At 35.0% G+C, this 18691-nt stretch overlaps 1 protein-coding gene across 2 annotated transcripts; it reads right to left on the bottom strand.

The window, feature by feature from the left end:
- Nucleotides 1–3411: 3411 nt before the first annotated feature.
- On the bottom strand, nt 3412–18673 carry LOC140004573 (DNA-directed RNA polymerase III subunit 1-like). 2 transcript variants are annotated; one of them, XM_072064397.1, is made up of 21 exons: nt 18548–18673; nt 17020–17235; nt 16726–16874; nt 16494–16635; nt 16273–16413; nt 15924–16112; nt 15187–15382; nt 13773–13866; nt 11891–12125; nt 10715–10906; nt 9436–9534; nt 8060–8263; nt 7693–7971; nt 6747–6894; nt 6511–6662; nt 6001–6156; nt 5810–5923; nt 5593–5681; nt 4989–5193; nt 4659–4861; nt 3412–3808 (listed from the first exon to the last, which is right to left on the bottom strand). In XM_072064397.1, exons 1-21 carry the CDS (start codon nt 18653–18655, stop codon nt 3760–3762), a joined length of 3360 nt encoding a protein of 1119 aa, XP_071920498.1. In that variant the 5' UTR covers nt 18656–18673; the 3' UTR covers nt 3412–3759. The 2 variants fall into 2 exon arrangements, with proteins under 2 accessions (XP_071920498.1, XP_071920499.1); XM_072064398.1 differs by having other exon boundaries at nt 17020–17259; nt 18548–18656.
- Nucleotides 18674–18691: the final 18 nt, after the last annotated feature.

The raw sequence follows: 18691 nt of genomic DNA, 5'->3' as shown, positions 1-18691 counted from the left end.
CTAAATCGCAGCTGAATTAACCCCAAAAAGTATCAAAATAGTCAAATTTCAATGAAGACCGTCACAGGCCAAGTGGTATCAACAAAGCCAGTCTCTCTATCTTCAGCAGCCAAAAACCTCTCCGCCTTCGCCTCCCTAGAAGAGGAGAACGGAGCTTCCGATGCCGTCCGTGTGTATCTGAAACGCGCTTCTGATGCCTTCAACAGCTTGGTTCAATTCCACAAGGAGCTAAAAGCGCCCCATTTGAATTGCAAACATAAGGCATCTCAACCTCTTGTTGTTGATACAAAGATTGAAATTTTAGTCACCGTTGACAAAAACCCAGATGAAGAAAAGATCAAGAATGTGAAAAGTAAGGGCAAGCGGAAGAAAAATCGCGAATTAGAGGTAAATGATGAAGAACCGTTAAAGATTGAGAAGGATAAATGAGGGATTGATGAAGTTAACGCCGTGAAAAGGTCGGAAAAGAAGGGAAAACATAAGAAAAATCGCGAATTTGAGCCGAGCACTGAAGGCTTGTTGAAGATTGGCCAAGAAGCAGATAGGCTTGACAAAGTTAAGGTACAGAGAAGTTTGGACGAGAACAGAAAAGATAAGAGAACTGGCCAATCGGAGTTAAGGAATGAGGAGAGAAAACAGATTGAGCAAAGCCCTGATGGGGTTGGGGAGGAAAGGAAAAAGAAGAAACATGACAAGATTGTGAGAGGTGAAGATACAGAGAAAAGAGATGAGGGTAGGAATAAGGCTAAGCAAGAGATTGTGGAAGTTGAAAGGAACATTATTGATGGTGTTGAAGGTGAAAGTGTGAAGAGAAAGGATAAGAAGAAGAAAAAGAAGGATGAGGGTGAGGAGGATGGAGAAAATATTGGCAAAAAAGGAAAGAAAAATAGCCAATCGGAGGTGAGGAGTGAGCAGAGAGAACAGATTGAGCGAAGCCCTGACAGTGGGGTTGGGGAGGAAAGGAAAAAGAAGAAACAGGAGAAGATTGGGAGAGGTGAAGATAGAGAGGAAATAGATAAGGCTAAGAATAATACTAAGCAAGAGATTGTGGAAATTAAAAGAGACATGGATGGAGTTGAAGGTGTCAAGAGTAAGGATAAGAAGAAGAAGAGAAAAAAGAATGAGGGTAGAGATGATGGAGACAATGTTGGCAGCGAAAAAGGGAAGAAGAGGAAGAACAGGGAGGTTCATGGTGAAGAGAGGTGATTCTGCAAGCAGAGTGGAAAGAAGAAGAGGAAAAAGAGGAAAACTGAGGGGTTTGATGAATTATGAGCGATGGTATTAGTTTTACTTTCATTTTCTTCTTCTTGTGATTCACAGGTGACTGAGGGAAATTTTGCTTGTGCTACAATTCATGGGTCGAGATTTTGCAGCCTGACTTTGATTGTAATACTTGTTATTCATGTAATAGTAGAAAATTTTAAATTAGTTGCAATAGAAGAGTAATTTGCATTTCATGTTATATGATGATCTTTTGAGTAACCACACAAGGGACTTAAATCCTGGCTATATTGTGTTGATTGTCCAACTGAAAATTTATTTAATAAGATCTCAATTTGTGCTTTTGTGTGGTGCTGGATAACGTAATAAATAATAGGGATAATTTCGGAAACCTCCCATGAGCTTTCTGACATTTACACTTACCTCCCCTGTGATTTGAACAATTACACTGACCTCCCCTGAGGTTACTAATCCTTTTCAAATTCAGTCCAAATGATTAAAGTATTATTTTAGAGAGTGAAATTAGAATTTTGTACCTGATTTGTCTTTTGTGCCATATGTCCAATGAATGGCAAAGTATTACAAATTAATTAACAATTAATAAACTTTAATGAGCGTAGTTTATAGGCAAATACGTATTGCCTATTTAAAGTACCAGCTCTTTACATGTATTTTACTTTCAAACATTTACTTTATCATAAATATTTATTCTCAAATACAGATTTGTATTTACTCTCAAATATTTAATTTTTGTTAAACACAAAACCTACTAGTTTTTCTTCAGTAGAAATATTAATATAACACTTTTTCAATTTAGTTATAAATATTTATGTATTTAACATAAATTAAATGATTCGGGATAAAATATCCATAAAGAGCCAATACTTTACTCATGTAATGGATGAAAGTCATAAAAAATTAATAGTTTATGAGGCCATTTATTTTTTAAAAAATATTTAATTTATATTAAATAGATAACCTACTGATTTTTTTTGCAAGAATATTACTTTAACACTTTTTAATTTTTAATTACAAATGTTAATATATTTATCATAAATTAAATATTTGAAAATAAAATATCTGTAAAGAACTGGTACTTTAAATAGGATATGCGTATTTACCTATAAACTACACTATTTAAAGTAAGGAGTATAGTTTATTGATTTAAGTTAAGGAGTGTAGTTTATTGATTTAAGTTAAGGAGTGTAGTTTATTGATTTAAGTAAGGAATGTAGTTTATAGGCAAATACGCATAACTTATTTAAAGTACCGGCTCTTTACAGGTATTTTATTTTTAAATATTTAATTTACAATAAATATATCAATATTTGTAATTAAAAATTAAAAGGTGTTACAATAATATTCTTGTAAAAAGAAAATCGATAGGTTATCTATTTAATATAAATTAAAATAAAAAAAAAAGAAATGGCCTATAAAATGTTAATTTTTTATGATTTTCATCCATTACATGAGTAAAGTATTAGCTCTTTATGAGTATTTTATTCTGAATCATTTAATTTATGTTAAATACATAAATATTTGTAACTGAAATTGAAAAAATGTTATATTAATATTTCTACGGAAAAAAAACTGGTAGATTTTGTATTTAACAAAAATTAAATATTTGAGAGTAAATACAAATCTGTATTTGAGAATAAATATTTGTGATAAAGTAAATGTTTGAAAACAAAATTCATATAAAGAACTAGTACTTTAAATATGCAATACGTATTTGCCTATAAATTACGATCGTTAAAGTTTATTAATTGTTAATTGATTTGTAATACTTTACCATTCATTGGACATGTGGCACAAAGGACAAATCAGGCACAAAATTCTAATTTCACTCTCTAAAATAATATTTTAATCATTTGAACTGAATTTGTAAAGGATTAGTAACCTTAGGGGAGGTCAGTGTAATTGTTCAAACCACAGAGGAGGTAAGTGTAAATGTCAGAAACCTCAGGGGAGGTTTCTGAAATTATCCCTAAATAATAATCAGACAATAAAACAAAAGCAATAGCATAACAGAGCCTGGCATTGCTATTGGTGGAGTTAGATATCTTGTTGAAGTTCTCAACTTGAGAAAGTTGCTTCAACTTCCACGTGAATCTTAGATGTATTTTACCCGTTTCTTTCCATATTTTTCGCTTATATTGTGATTGAGATCTTGAAAGAATCAAGACAACATTGTTTGTTTCTGCAGATTGTCTATATTATTTGGAACTATTAGACAATTATGAGGTCGTTCAAATCACATACCAAGGATCATACTGTGTTTGCATGGTTAAACATGGACTCCCGTTTTGAGAAAGCTAGAGTCCACTAAACTCTTATGAAGTCTACTATTCTATAATCCTCAATCTTTTCTGTTTAAGAGGAGAAAAATGGGCCAAAGAACATGCGCAGCAATCCGCAAGGTTAATGCTCGCTCAGAAAATTCTGTCCAGTTCCTTCAACATTGATGTCGTCTTGAGAAATTACGATCATTTTTGCACATTTGTAGCACAACATACTGGTCTCACCACGAAAACAAGTTTAGGACAGGATTGGGTCCAACCCATAATTCAGCTCCACCTGCTGCACTCTGCAAGCAATGTAAAATTAAGAAATTTAAGAAAACGGGAACAAAAAGAGACACATGTCTGAGGCTGGTAGAGAATACACAAGGCTCAATTCAGAATATCACGTAGCACAAAGTTTCCTTTCATAGAGGTTCGGAAACTATCAGCAACAATGAAACTACATAAATAAGTTAGAAGGTCAGAAAGTACCATCAAGTCAAAAGAGAAACACATACTTAACAACACCAGATAGTAAGAGTCAGGGTTCCAAACGAACCAAGCTGCTTGCATAGAGCTTTAAAAGAAACCTTAATTGGATAAAATTTTCTTAGCTCAGGCTTGAGGTGCTCATGTAATAATTTGCATTGAACTCAAATTCGATAGTAATAGCAAAAATCAAGGATGTACGAATCAAGCTTGTATTTGAATCAATAAGCGAACAACATGCACTCTATTTCCAAGTTACAAACTTGTTTTGCTCTTTCCTTTTGCACTCCTCATTGTTGTCATGTTGTAGCTTAGTACCGCCATTGACTACAATTAAAGTATTTAGTATAAAGTCAACCTAGATTCTTACTCAAAAGTCAACCTTTTTCATCATTATACCACCTAAACACTTCCCTGGCAGATACTATTCTCCCCCTCAAATTCATTACCATCATAACAGTAACTGTTAAGTTCTCTAAGTTTAACAAGCTCAGTCAAATATCATAAAAACCTCAGCAGACCATAGCTGAATATCTGTGGCATTCATCTTTATGATTTTCTACCACCCAGAAGATAAGCCACATGCATTAAGGGTTAAAGACAAACTTATTAAACCCAAAAAAAAAAAAAATCAATTCAAATGACAGCCAATTGCCAAGCATGTACCTTTGCCTCACTTTAAGCATCCCAGTGCCTAACTGCATTGGTATTCCCATAATGATGCATTCACTTACTCCTTCAATCTTATCATCCCGTCCATTTACAGAAGCATTGAAAAGGTGATCTGCTGTCTTCTCAAAAGAAGCCAGCATTAGCACACTATCTTTCATTTTCTGAACACCATGTCTTGTAATACCAAGAACTTCGCCCTGGCATCAATGCGATGGTACATAAAATTAGCATCTGATGGTAAATGCCACACTTAGTGTTGGAACATGAATATGTCCATGATGCAAGTCTGAAACGATCACTATAGACTTATGAAGAAGGAACTACCTTAAATGTCATCAGATCTGCCAGAAGCATCATATGACGTATGTCTATAGTCATTCCATGACTAGACATGGTATGCTTAATTTCATCAATTATCGAACTTCTTGCAGCTTCAATTCCAAGCGTCTGCTGCACTTCCATGATGTGATTGCTTTTGGTTTCATAGCCATTTACTCCTTCAGTGCCCATTACACCTAGGAGACCTGTCCTGCAAGAAGCAGATATGCATAACTTGTGAATACAGCTTGAAAATTTTGAATATCATATCCATCAATAGTAGTTTGACAATTTTCCATGTCAAGTAGAAACCAATCACCACAAAGACCATCAATTGAAGTAATTAATTACACCATTGCCATTGATATCTGATAGGATAAATGAAGTTGCTTCTTCTGCTTTGTCATTTGAAAGTACCTGTACAAATTATCTGCTTATAGTAATACAATTGAAAAGCTACGCATATTACTACACAACAATATTATAACTAGAAGAAAATATTTATTTCAACGAGAAAGGCACAGAAGGATGACATATTTGATAAACAAGAGGACCATCATTTACTTCAATACCAAAACTTTCTGCAAAAGATCACCATAACAGAACTTACCCTTCTGCAAACAAGAGGTACTTGGGACCTCCTCCAGAATCCTTCTTCTCTTCACTATTAATTACGACACGTTCAATAGTGGTGATTCCCTGTCATTTCCAAAGATAATGGACAAACTTAGAGTGACACAAGTTTCAACATTCCATAGTGCAAGAAAAATACCCTTGCACTTTCTTACATTATATGATGACTTTCAAAACTAGATGTCTTGTCTTACTGTGACAACCACTGAAGGAAGCTTGTTCTTGAGTGTGTGGAGCTCAAAGTGAAGTTTACTTCTGTCAGTCTGGGGAACTACTTCCAGCTTTCTGGAATTCAAGACCTTAACATGCTGCAGAAACCGTACATTTTTTTTTTGAGCAAATATATGAGAAAGTAGATGATCTAAATGAGAAAATGATAGTACACCTGATCCTTCAGTTTGATTCTTGGTGTCTGCAGAATCGATTCTTTCACTCTATAAGCATCTGTACAAAGCCGAGATGCTTGTATTATTTCCATATCAAGTGTAATTACTATGGATGCTAACCTCGCCGACATGACAATCTTTATACTTTTGGCTACCTACACGTTAAAGAGAAAGTCAGAATGATACAAACAGAATAAAGCCATATCTTAGACAATCTTTTGGATACAAGCAGAATAAACAATCTTTTGGATACAAACAGCATGATATCTTAGCTGCAGATTAAAGCCATATGCCATTTTTTTCAAAAAAAAAAAAAACAGAGAGAGAGAAGATTGGAATAGGTTCTTTAGGAGAGATGATTTAAAAGCCTTAAATATGGCCATTTCGTCAAGACTGTGTCACCCCATGTCTACATTAAAATGCTGTCACTATTACAAATAAAACACCAATGCATCCCTTATTACACGCTTGGTAGATCACTAAGTTGAAGGTAGTCAGAAACAGCTGACCTGCCCTAAAAGTGTTTTCTCTATACGAGCTTTTGCAAGGCTAGCCTCCTTTGCATTGTCCTCATGCTCCAGTTTTGCAGAAATGATTGGAGTACTAATCCTTTTAGCTGCATTTATAATTTCTTTTATACGTGGGACTCCAAGTGTAACATCTAAGGCAGAGTTAAGGTAACATATGAAACACCTGTAAGACGAATATCACACCAAAAATTATACTAAGCAACTAGTGAGGATACTCATGCTTGCAACTCCAGCAAAGTGAAAAGTTTTTAGCGTCATCTGTGTGCCTGGTTCTCCAATACTCTGAGCTCCAATTGCACCAATTGCAGTTCCAGCTTCTACCCTTTTGGTATGATAACGTGAGATGCAGACTCTTAAAAACACCTAACACATTAACAAAATACAAGTCCTGTTACATTATGAAAACTTGTTTAACTTCTGGAAACTACATGCCTAATGAGAACAACTTAGACACAAGCTCACAACCTTTCATAACATGCTCAATAGTTTGTGAACAATGAGATCTGAAAATTTTTTGCTCAAGAAAAGAAAACGTGAATAAAAATCTAAACTTCAGAATGCTTTATTACACACACAAAAAAAAGGCAGAAACAAACATTAGACGTCTACCAGGTATATACCCGAAACTAGAAAACAGTAATCTTACAAGCTAAGAAGATTTTTGTGGCGTTAATATATATACATGCTTTGTTCACTAGAACAAGCAAATGCAAGAGAACATGAATCATAATTTACCCAATCAGAAGAAACAAGAATTTGTCCACATAATGTCAAATTTTTAGAACAATTAGTGACAGTTCATACAAAATTCTGTGTATGATGGGACCAAAAATAAATCAAGCAATTGAAATGATCGTCAACATCCCAAGATCACCCAAACAGAGACAGTCCTTTCGTGCACTTGATGGTAATTCACTAAGAGAAACTTCCAGTTTTGAAGCCAAAACACATGTCCTGGCTGTAGCAAGTGACCTAATAATGATAGCATCATGATGATATCAATTAATGATTATTGCAACAATAAAAAATTTAGAAAAATAATGAACACATTGAAAGGTTAATAATGCAAGCAGGACGGCCAGCAAGAATGCACAGAAATGTATTCAGGTAGTTGAATTGTAAGATGTATATCAGAAAAGAACATTTAGTATCAGGTTTCACCTCCAGCTGCCTAGAAGTAAAGCCGGATATATTTGAAGAGATATTTTCGAAAGAGCTGTTATGGTCTTCTTCCTGTTGATCTTCCTGGGCTTTCAAACTTTCAATTGTTTTTTCCAAGTTTTGAACACATTTGACTTTAAGGAACTTGGACAAAGAGTCTCTGAAAGCCTCTGAGCACCCGCCTTCGGGAGTCGTATCACGTTCTGAGAGCCTTTCATCAGTCTTTTTGCAGATATCCGATGGGGACAAGCTCTTCTGATCACCGGCAGGACAGGTGGCCTGTCAATGGAAATAAACGAGTATAAGAGGATCTGGTTTTACTTTCATGGCACCAGGTATAAGAGATCTCAAGATGTGAATACACAACCTTCACTTTCATAAGTAATCTGTCAAAGTTCAGAGGATGTCCACTCTTCTCTTCCATTTGTGAGGGATCCATGCCATCATCACCATAAACAAATTGAACTATACAAGAACTAGCATTTCGGACAGTGTTGTCATATTGAATTGAAAGGTCCTCCAAAGCTTTCATGAGTCTACGAGACATGTATCCAGTATCAGCAGTTTTAACCTATAATAATATAAAATTGAAGCCCAAGCATCATAATTTTGCAGACTACAAGATTTTGAAGGATCACATTAGTTGAAGAATTTTGCCAAATTATCATATTGTATTCAAAGAAAATCCCAAAATCAACAGTTTAATCAGTGACAAGATATGACATTGTAGAACATCTCAGAACTGCAAAAACGGATAAGAGTTCTAAAGTGAGAAGAGTAAGGAAACATGTAAGCAAGACAAATGTTCAAAACCCTATGATATTTAACTTCATGTGCCTTCAAGATTGTCCAGAGGAAGCTTACAATCAATACTAAACAACCTTTTCTAGATTTTCAACAATTATCCTGAAACAACGTACATAAAATTTAACTTCGACAGATTTTCTAGAAATCTGATTGTGAATCTGCAGTCCATTTCACACCGAAAATAGAAGATGTAGCAGTAGACATTTATACACTAATTCCCCAAAACAAACTAACCAAAAGACACTAAATCAAAGTATAAACACTCAGCAATTATCCTTTTTTCTAAGCACGATAAAGAGTTATCAAACTGTTTTAGAACACAAAACAAAGAGTACCATGCTTTTGAGTGCCACAAATAGTTCTGAAAAACTTTATCATTTACTTGAGTAAGTGAAAAGGATGTAAATAAGCAGAAAAGATAGAAAATAGTACTTTTGCTTATGGAAGAAAAAGAAAGGAATTAACAATCCAACCGAGATCATGGAAAGAATAAATTTCAAAAAGTTATGTGGCTGAAAAACTCAGAACAACCAGAATTGAGGATGCAGTATTAGACAATAAGATGAAGGGAAAATCTCAGGCTGCACTAACAGGAATATAAACGCATTACAAATAAAGCTTCTGTGTACAGCACAAAAACCTCTGGAACAAAACCTTGGCAGGAAAGAAAGACAACCAGAAGGTCTTCAGGAAAAAGACAAAATATATATATATATATATATATAGTACTAGCAGATCAATACTAACCTCTACAACATTGCTAAGTCAATACTTTTGCAAGTTCAATACATAATTAAATGGAAAAGAAAAAATGAAACAAGGAAATCGCAATCAAGGACCCAAAAAATAAACAAACACATAAATAAAGAAAAGGTGTAAACATTTGTAATTTAACTAGGCAACTGTGTAAAGGGAAAAAAAAAAGATCATACATACCGCTGTATCCACAAGGCCTTCCCTTCCTCCCATTGTGTGAAAAAAGAATTCTGTAGCACTTAAACCACTATAAAATGAATTTGCCACAAACCCTCTCGCCTGAAAGAAATATTAGATGAACTTAAGTATTAGATTCAAAGTGGAACACCAAATGAGAAAATGTAAGAATAGAATAAAAATGCATCTTTTCAAGTAATCAATGGTAGTAACTCATCAAGACATCTTTAGGATAACACCCAACACACAAATTTTAGATTTTGATGATCAATTAACAAAACATTAATGAGAAGCATAAAATCTCAAGAGATAAATAGACAACTATGATGAGTTTTATCCGACACTTATAATTATTCCACATTATGACAATTCTTATGACTGTTGATCGTGTTAGGAAAGGACACAAGATAAACCCAGAATGAACAAGACTGAAACATAGTCTGCAGATCAGCAGCTCAAACAACAATAGGACAGGTAATGGAGACTATGCAATAATTAAAAAAGGCACGAAAAGAAGTACATAGTATTATTTATCCAAGTCTCACTCCACATTGTAACATGCACAATCCAACATAACTGGTTAAACTAAGTGCAATTGACTTGTGGACAATTTTATATTGGCTATCAATAAAATTTAAAGCTTTAAATACTTGTGGCAATCACCAGAAAAGACATTTAATTTATCTTAAGACAGACACAAATTTCAATCGGCTCAAAAGTTACATATCGCCAAAAGAAAATGCCCAGGATAAAAAAGCCAGAAAGCTACCACAGGAACCAACCAATCATTTCAACAAAAAAGACGTGATCCCAATCTTTACCCCAATGAAATCTATGGCCCTAATCCTATTCAAAATTCAACAATATATGAAAGAACTCTCAAGACTTCATAAACTAAGCTGCAAAATGATATGATATCATTTGTAAACTAACAATGATATCACCACTCCTCCCGCAGATTCTAAAGTATTAAACCATATGCTGATACACATAATAAATGATACATGAAAGATTCTTAATCACAAGGTAAGAGAAATTAAGTTATGTTGCAGAATGTATTTCAGATCTCTAAACACTAAATCAATTTTTCCCCCTCAAATGCATACCCCTTTCTCTTCCCACTACATGATATTCCCCGTTAAATCCACACAGAGTCATCCATCCATGACTCCACCTTCAATCCCTTCTTCTTTTTCCCCTCTTCCTAGTCCAAGACTTCTGCTGACAGATGAACTTTGGTGCAGACCAGAAAAATTTATCCAGATGAAATAAATGAACAAACCTTCGGGATCTTTGACTTTCTGGGAAAATGAGGAAGGCTGCGATCAATGAAACCATTTGGAGCCCGACGACCCCCGACAGATTGTTGTCCAACACATGCAACCATCTGACTGATATTTATAGGAGATCCCTTTGAACCACATTGTGACATAATTAGAGGACTATTCCTCCACTGCAGACACGTCAAACATTCCTACAAAAAGTTTCAAATCATTAAAAAGGCTTGATCATTATATGGAGAAACAATACATAAAATCTAAAGGGGAAATAAGAAGTCACAAAAGGCAATACATTAGAAAAATATAAATCTATCACAGATAATCATAGTGACTTCAACCTGTGTGAGATCCATAACCAAGTCAGTAGAACAGTACAAAAATAAGAAAGAGCTGCAGCAGAAGAGAGACTAATATCCTTTGACAAGACACAGAACCACATTTTATCATTGATCTCTAGCCAGATTCCTTTCTGACCCCCTAATGTTCTTCCATCATGTAGTCTAACTTATGTAATGTTCTGACTTGTCCAGTCATTTCCTTCATTTAACCTTTTACACAGACAGCTATTGCAGATAATGGCTCTTTCCCCAAAGGCAAACAAGACAGAAACAGTACATATGCATGTGCACATATTCAATGCAGAAAGAAAGATATTTGGTGACGACTTAAAGTTTGATATTTTCTATCAGTTTGTCCAACTCTGCCAATTTAAGTTACTACTCAGATGACCCAGCCAATGATAAATTCTAGAATAGTAATTAAAAATAAGGAGCTGATAATGGCATAAAGAAGTTTGTGTTGAAATGCACAAGGTAATCATGGACAACTGGCAATTAAATCCTCCTCAACATTGGGGGAAGAAAACGGATGCCTTCACTTCACTTCTATTTGTGCCTTGTTGGTCTTAGCTAGTCAGTCTGTAAGTTATAAGATGTCTCTGGAGGGTTAAGTTAGAGGAAAGTAAAGAAGACCAGTAAGAGAGGTTTGCTGCCAATGGCAAAAGCTGGACAATCTATGCCACCCATAAAGCAGGATAAGGTCAGGGACAAGGTCACAGGCTGGCAAAAGAATGAGGAATCACTTGGTATATCTTCCCTGACCCATTCTTAGTTGTTCACTGGTACTTTCAGATCAGAGATATGCAAGCAGTGCTACAACAGGGTAAAAACAGGAAGTACCTTGGCAGCAATATCTCGAATGTCATTTAGAACTTTTGTTATTTTAGCTTCAAGTGTCAGTGCAGCATCATGACCTGGCTGCAGCTCAAGCGCACCCTTGTTATACTTCTCTATTAATTCATCACACATTGCATATCCTGTGGAAATTTTTTCATCCCTTGCAGTAATTAGACGATCAGGTGGTTGCACATCATCAATGCCGATAGAAAATCCATGATTCCCTATCCATCTTGCACTGCAAATGACATTTTAAATGAAAAATGAATATAATACTCATTGCGTAGAGCTACTTTGAATCTGTGACAGAAATTTAAGTCCTGAGAAAGTGTCCAGATAAAGAAGCAAATATAATAGACTTCAAGAGCAATTGTATCACACAATAAGCTGTCAGCCTCACATGAAAGACACTAAAATCCATCTTAACAACCCAAAATAGCATTGTTCATCAATTAGCATAGCAATGAATACAAGTACAAAAGGTAAATTAAAATCCAGCATATCGAACCATAAAGCACTCAACATATATGGGCAAAACAAAGTACAGGAATTGCAAAATAATTTTCCAAAGAACCTAAAAGATCAGTAAGTGGGCAATAGCTATCCTTAAGCAGTAGACAAGATGAAAAGACTCTAAAGTTCTGTTAGAATAGGCAGATCGAAATTTATGCGAGGATTTAAAAGAAATGGACTTGAAATCCAGCGTGCTCAAATTCGTATTCCACAAAGAACCTAAAATTAATGTCCAAACTCGGTATGATAAATAACTTCAGTTTCAGGTTCAAGTAATTCAATCAAATTAGATATTGCCTTCTTTTTTTATTTTTGGGGTTGGGGTTGGTTTTGGGGCTTGGGCGTGTAAAAGAGTGGCTAAAATATTGCTGATGGTGGTTGACTAGGGAAGTAAAGAAAAGACTGGCCTTCATTGGACAACATGATTTTGAATTCCAAGAGCCAGTCGCGCAAGATGTATGAAAAGATCTCTGAACATCCCCCCAAAAGAAAGACAAGAATATTAAGGATGTTTAACTTCCAAGTTAAAAAAAAAAAAACTGCCACCAAGAGATCATAAAGAGGGTTAAAAGTGAACAGATACATAGAAAAATATGAAGCCCGTCTAGAGTAGGGGGTTAAGTAAATTTAAGATAGAGATACATTCAGCAGTTATGGAGCTCCAGTATGCCCATCGTCGATGCAATATTTAGTTACAGATCTCATTTTGTTCTGGAGAAGCACAAGGAGCTTGGTTCAAAGTACTTTTTAAGTGGTAGATTTTCATTAGATCATGAGGCTAAAGATGGAAGTTATCCTGATCAGGTACTGTGCAGGAAGGTATCCTGATCACTTGTATCCAATAGAATTTGAAAATAACAAGACACGATTTATAGTTACTACAAAATTTTGCAGAGGTCAGGTAAGCCTGACCATAGAAAAACTATATGGATAAGAGTCCGGACAACTGACAAGTTTACTAGGAATCCATTGCTCAACACCTGGAAATTTAATAGTAAACCATATACAACAATCAATAGTTGAAAAGCATTGGATTATACAATCTTCTTAATAAATGAGCTTATAAATATTAAACTCTCTGAATTTTTTTTTTCAACAAAAACTGCAACTACCTATTATATTACTTGTAAGATATGGCAGAGAGTATACAGAGGAATATATGAAAAATTACAGGAGGTTTGCTTCTTAACAATTACATTATCAAAACAAAGTTCAAATTACATACATCAATAATTTAAAACAAATACCAAAATGAGTGGTTGGAAAGTATATGACACACTAATGTGTCTGTTCAATGAGAAACCTTATTAACAGACAATGTTGAGACACGAGGAAAAGGTTGGTTGCCAGTCAAAAGCCACTACTAACATACCTCAACTTTGCTAAGCGATTCATACATACTGAAGCAGCATGTGATTTATAGTCCCTTAGGAGGACCGAATAAAGACCATCCTTGTTCCCATTCCCTGTTCCAATCACAAACATAAGTACTTCTTGTTCTGAGCTTTACATTTTAAGGCATCCAAAGCTACCAATAAACACAAAAAACAGCATATTGCAGAAATTAGAACTTAAATCTTTTCCAGCACACAAATGCTGAGCTACATTGTGCTTAAATACACTCAAGTTTCTTATCCTAATGAATTAAATTATTCTAGTGTGCTCTTTCTAAAGCCAAAAACATGAGGCAAAAGATGGATATACTAGCACAAATTGCATATACGGGACAAACAAATAATGTGATGCCACCTCAGATAGCATATAAAGTTGTGATGCCACACTCTAAGTAGAATTTCTTTCTTTCTTTCTATCTTTGTTTTTAGATTATTACGTTAAGGAACATGAGAAGGTTAACAGACACTTTACACAGTAAAGTAACTTTTTTTTGACCTCTATCAGTATGAAAATAGAATGCAAGTTTAATTATTGCAATCTGATAGGAGCTAACTGAAATGTCATAAATCTCGGGAGAGGTTGTGAAATCATCCCTATTTTTTTCATTAACATATTAGACTATCTATTTGAGGATTAGAATCTATTCAGAAACTACTTGCTTTAGGATGGAATATCAAATGAAAACTGAGCTAAAATGAACATGATGCCCATTAAAGCCAGCTCTAAAAATCACATTTCATACTTTTTTGGTGAAAGTATGGGTTTTCTCGCTCACAGTATGAAAAGTTATAACAAACAGAAGAACATGCATAAACTTGATAAGGATTCCATTTTGTGTTTCAATCTTCTACATTCATATTTTTTGTGGAACTTTTCTTAAAAACATGATAAAGTAATAGTTCTCCAAAAAAAGCTTCATGACAACTTAATACATTTCAAGACAAAAAGATGACTTTCAGAATCATCCCTTCAAAAAGAAGGCATCAACCTTAAAACAATAAACCCAATCTTAGCCTTCAACTCTTCCACAACATGATATCAGCTCAAAAAAATCCAATAAAAGACCACAGATTAAATTAGAGGGACTTTTGTAAAATCTAAAGGCAAGTCTCATGATCACAAATTCATGCATAGGTCAAAGTTTGTGGGTCATTTAGTATGCAAAGCTGAAAATGCATCTCAACATAAAAGCCTGAATCTGAGGCAAAAAGTGGTATACTTTGACTCTGCAACATACTCTAATTAGGCTAAATAAGAAAACTTGGCAATTAACTTACAGGTTGCTCCTCATAAAACAAGTGCAAGAGAGAGAAAACATTAACAGCAGAAGCAACCCAAAATTCATAAAGTAGGCACGCATTATATTTTTGGAGTAAAGGAAAGAATCTCACCTAATGTAGCTTTTCCCAATTGTCCACTGATCAGCTCACTATTACGGAAGCAAACAAATCCATCATTCGGGCACATGGTTTCTTTGGGCTTTTGGTAATTCTTTTCAGCAACAGTTAGATTCACATAGACTTTCATTTTTGCAAATGGACGCAGTAGTACAGTGAACAATTGTTTACCGGTCCAAAGTTCAACTGGCTGCACAGGCAAAAATCATATATACAGTAACAGCACCAAGTGCAAGTAACAATACAACACCGTCCCCCCCCCCCCCCCCCCCCCCCACCAAAAACAACAAAAAAAAAGGCATAAAGAACCAACACTATAATTTCCCAAATCCTCCTACTTTCCAAACAGGGCACCTTATAATTTGAACAAGAAACTACAAGAACTAGCATGGTGCCCACTTGACAGGAAAAAACTAGGCCTCCAACTTGGAACTGAATATAAGAAGATCAACTACATTCTCTACCACTTTAGGGTTACTATTAGGCCATGATCATTTTTCAACCTAAAAGGTCTAAAGTAGTTAAGAATATTAACTTCATGCACGTTATAGGCAATTCATGAAATATGACTTAGAAAAAGAAAAAATGGTGTATTAAGAAACTTAAAGGTAAAAGGATCTGCTATTCCATCCAAAAGAATAAGAGGTGAATATATAGGTCAAAATAATAATAAAAAAGACATTATCAATCAAGTAGCAATTAGAGAATATAATTACATCAGTTTAACTAACCTTAAGTAGTGCAGGAGTTGGCAAATCAATCTGATCCATCCCATCCCCCATGTATGAACACATAAGTGAAAAAGAAGCACGATCATAAAATGTGTCCTTCCTTGTAATGAGAAATGAAGATGTCAAAAAGTCCTGTGTGGAAGCAACCAAAATCTCTCCATTTTTTGGAGTGCATAAATTGTTTTGCACCTGCAGAATTGTCAATAACATTTCAAAGAGAAAAGAAAATCACATACAAAACAAAAAGCTGAAAACACAGCGATGAAATTCTACTAGCAATCGCGAGAAAAGATGTTCTAAAACTTGGTGCTAAATTAAATCTATAAATAAGACATGAATAACTACTTACTCCCATCAACATTAGCGCCTCTGTGCGAGCCTCCTCTGTTTGAGGCACATGCATATTCATCTCATCACCATCAAAATCAGCATTATATGGGTTACAGACGGACTCATTAAATCTCAATGTTCGCCATGGCATTATTCTTGCCTGCCAATAAAAAAGGACAAATAAATTAAAAACTAAATAAGTACACTCTAATGCTTCAGTATTTATACTGCAGTAATTACCCTGTGACACATGATGGACATTCTATGCAGACTCGGTTGTCTGTTAAAGAGAATAACATCTCCATCTTCTAGATGACGATCAACTATGTAACCAAATTTCAATTCATCAGCATGACGCTTTCTAGAACTAAACTTCAATGATCTGCAGCATAATGGACAACAACATTTGTGAAATAAGGAAACATAAGACCTAGCCAACAAACAAAAAGGCCCCAACATACACACTCCTTACATCTCGGTACCATCTGGCTGCCTGATGTATTTTGCTCCAGGATACTTTTTAGGCCCATTTCGCACGCATTGCCTCAACTTCTCTATATTATGATAGGACACTCGCTCAGGATACGTTAAAATCTGAGCCATCAATATAGGAACCGCAACCTGGAAAAGAAAGCCTGTTAGATGAAATCAATCAAAAGGGACACAAACTGGTGTGGCTTACTTTTACCTTAATCACCTAGACAGGATATTCTCATGGTGTAAACCATCATCTTAAGTCAGAAATGAGTTAACTCAAACAACATACCTCCGTGATTTTCAAATTTGGGTCAGGAGATATAACAGTTCTTCCTGTATACTCGACACGTTTTCCTGATAGATTTCCACGAAATCTTCCTTGCTTCCCTTTCAGACGCTGGACAAAACCACTTAAAGGTTTGGTAGCTGGTGCAGATAAGGGAACTCCACGTACATCACTATTTATATATTGTGCAACCTCCACTTGCAGATCAATCCAACCATTCTAAACCAGGTGAAGAACAAATCACTAGAAGTGCATTAGAAGATATACTCAAAGACAGAAGTGATGTTACATTTGCAATGGCACAATACAATTAATTTTGTGACGTATTCCTGGACATTGAAAAAGAGATGCAATGGAAGACCAAGAAACAATTTCATTTAGATTTATCCAAAAATACCACTATCACAGGAATGTAGTACACAATTCCCGGGAAATTTTGTAAATTCAAGTCTATATAAACAGTTCCATAACATGCAGTTAAATATTTACCCGACAAACCAAGAATTAGTTGCAGATGAAGAGATATCAAAGGGGCTTTAGAAGATGTAGGAGTGAAATCTTGCTATAATTCTCTATTTCAGGTATTCAGGGTGACCTTCTTAATAGATGAAATATTACTATTATGTCAATGCCAATTAAATCAATGATACTAGCTGCAAATTTTAACTTTTTGGCATTTTCAGTTTTTTCAGAAGGTATGATGGGCTTTGCTGGGAAGGAACTTGTTACACCATCGGACAGGGAAAGCAAGAAGCTGTGGTGTCGGTATAACCATGGGAATGAATGCAAACCACACAAAACAGGATAAAAGGCCCATAAATCTCTCAAAATGCATGGTAATACAAAATGATGAAATCCACAGATAGCATAGCACCCCCACATAACCAATAGGCATTGGAGATTTCAGTGAGATACACCCAATGCATTCAACTACAGGCAAGGGCATGCAGCAAAATGTTGACATCCCGAACAATAGTATCCACAGTACAAGAATATAAATTAGCATATGATGGATTGGGTCAATGTAATCACTGAAACATGACAACATCCCCACGAAACATGCTTTGCCAAACACGAGGACAAATGAGCAATCAGATTTTCCAGTTGGGAGCAAAGAAAAGCATGTATAGTCTTTGTTTTCTTATTTTTCCTTTCGTTGATAGGGTTGGAGCAGTGCCTGTCATCTCATTGTGCATTTTTTCTTAATTTGAAGCACTTTTCTTTTCAAATTACACAACAATAAGAGAATCAATCAGAGTCAAAGATGATACTGCAGCCAGTCCTCTTTCTTTTCATCCTATTTTATGTAAGGAAAAAAAAGTTATTTGTGTTTACATTTCTAACAATCATTAGCATGCAGATTCAGAATTAAGAAAGACACAATAAAAACTCAAAAAGAAAAGTAAGCATAGAGAATAGTTATCAAAGATGTGTGACACAAATCTAGCAGACAAATAATTACAAAATGGATATGGAAGTAAATAATAAACCAAAGTCAGAGAATATAGAACTTGGGAAACAAAAATCATACCAAGCTTTTGGATGGAAGGCTTGTGTCTGATATTTCTTGACGAAGACTAGCATTAGCTTGGATAATGCGTTTTAGTCTCTCTGTAGTGTCATTCTCGTTACTGCACATATTAGTGATGTAAAATGTCAATGTGCAGGCATTTAG

The sequence above is a fragment of the Coffea arabica genome, chromosome 9c, assembly GCF_036785885.1.
Source record: "Coffea arabica cultivar ET-39 chromosome 9c, Coffea Arabica ET-39 HiFi, whole genome shotgun sequence".
Lineage (NCBI taxonomy): Eukaryota > Viridiplantae > Streptophyta > Magnoliopsida > Gentianales > Rubiaceae > Coffea > Coffea arabica.
This window is presented reverse-complemented; position numbering and strand designations above follow the sequence as displayed.

Bases quoted from the DNA above. Each gene is read 5' to 3' on its own strand.
- LOC140004573 (XM_072064397.1), bottom strand. From the start codon at position 18,655: ATGTGCAGTAACGAGAATGACACTACAGAGAGACTAAAACGCATTATC. The intron at 5,194-5,592 runs GTAAGTTCTGTT...TGCTTCTTGCAG, and splicing joins TACCTCTTGTTTGCAGAAGG to GACAGGTCTCCTAGGTGTAA. The intron at 4,862-4,988 runs GTAGTTCCTTCT...CATTGATGCCAG, and splicing joins CAGATCTGATGACATTTAAG to GGCGAAGTTCTTGGTATTAC.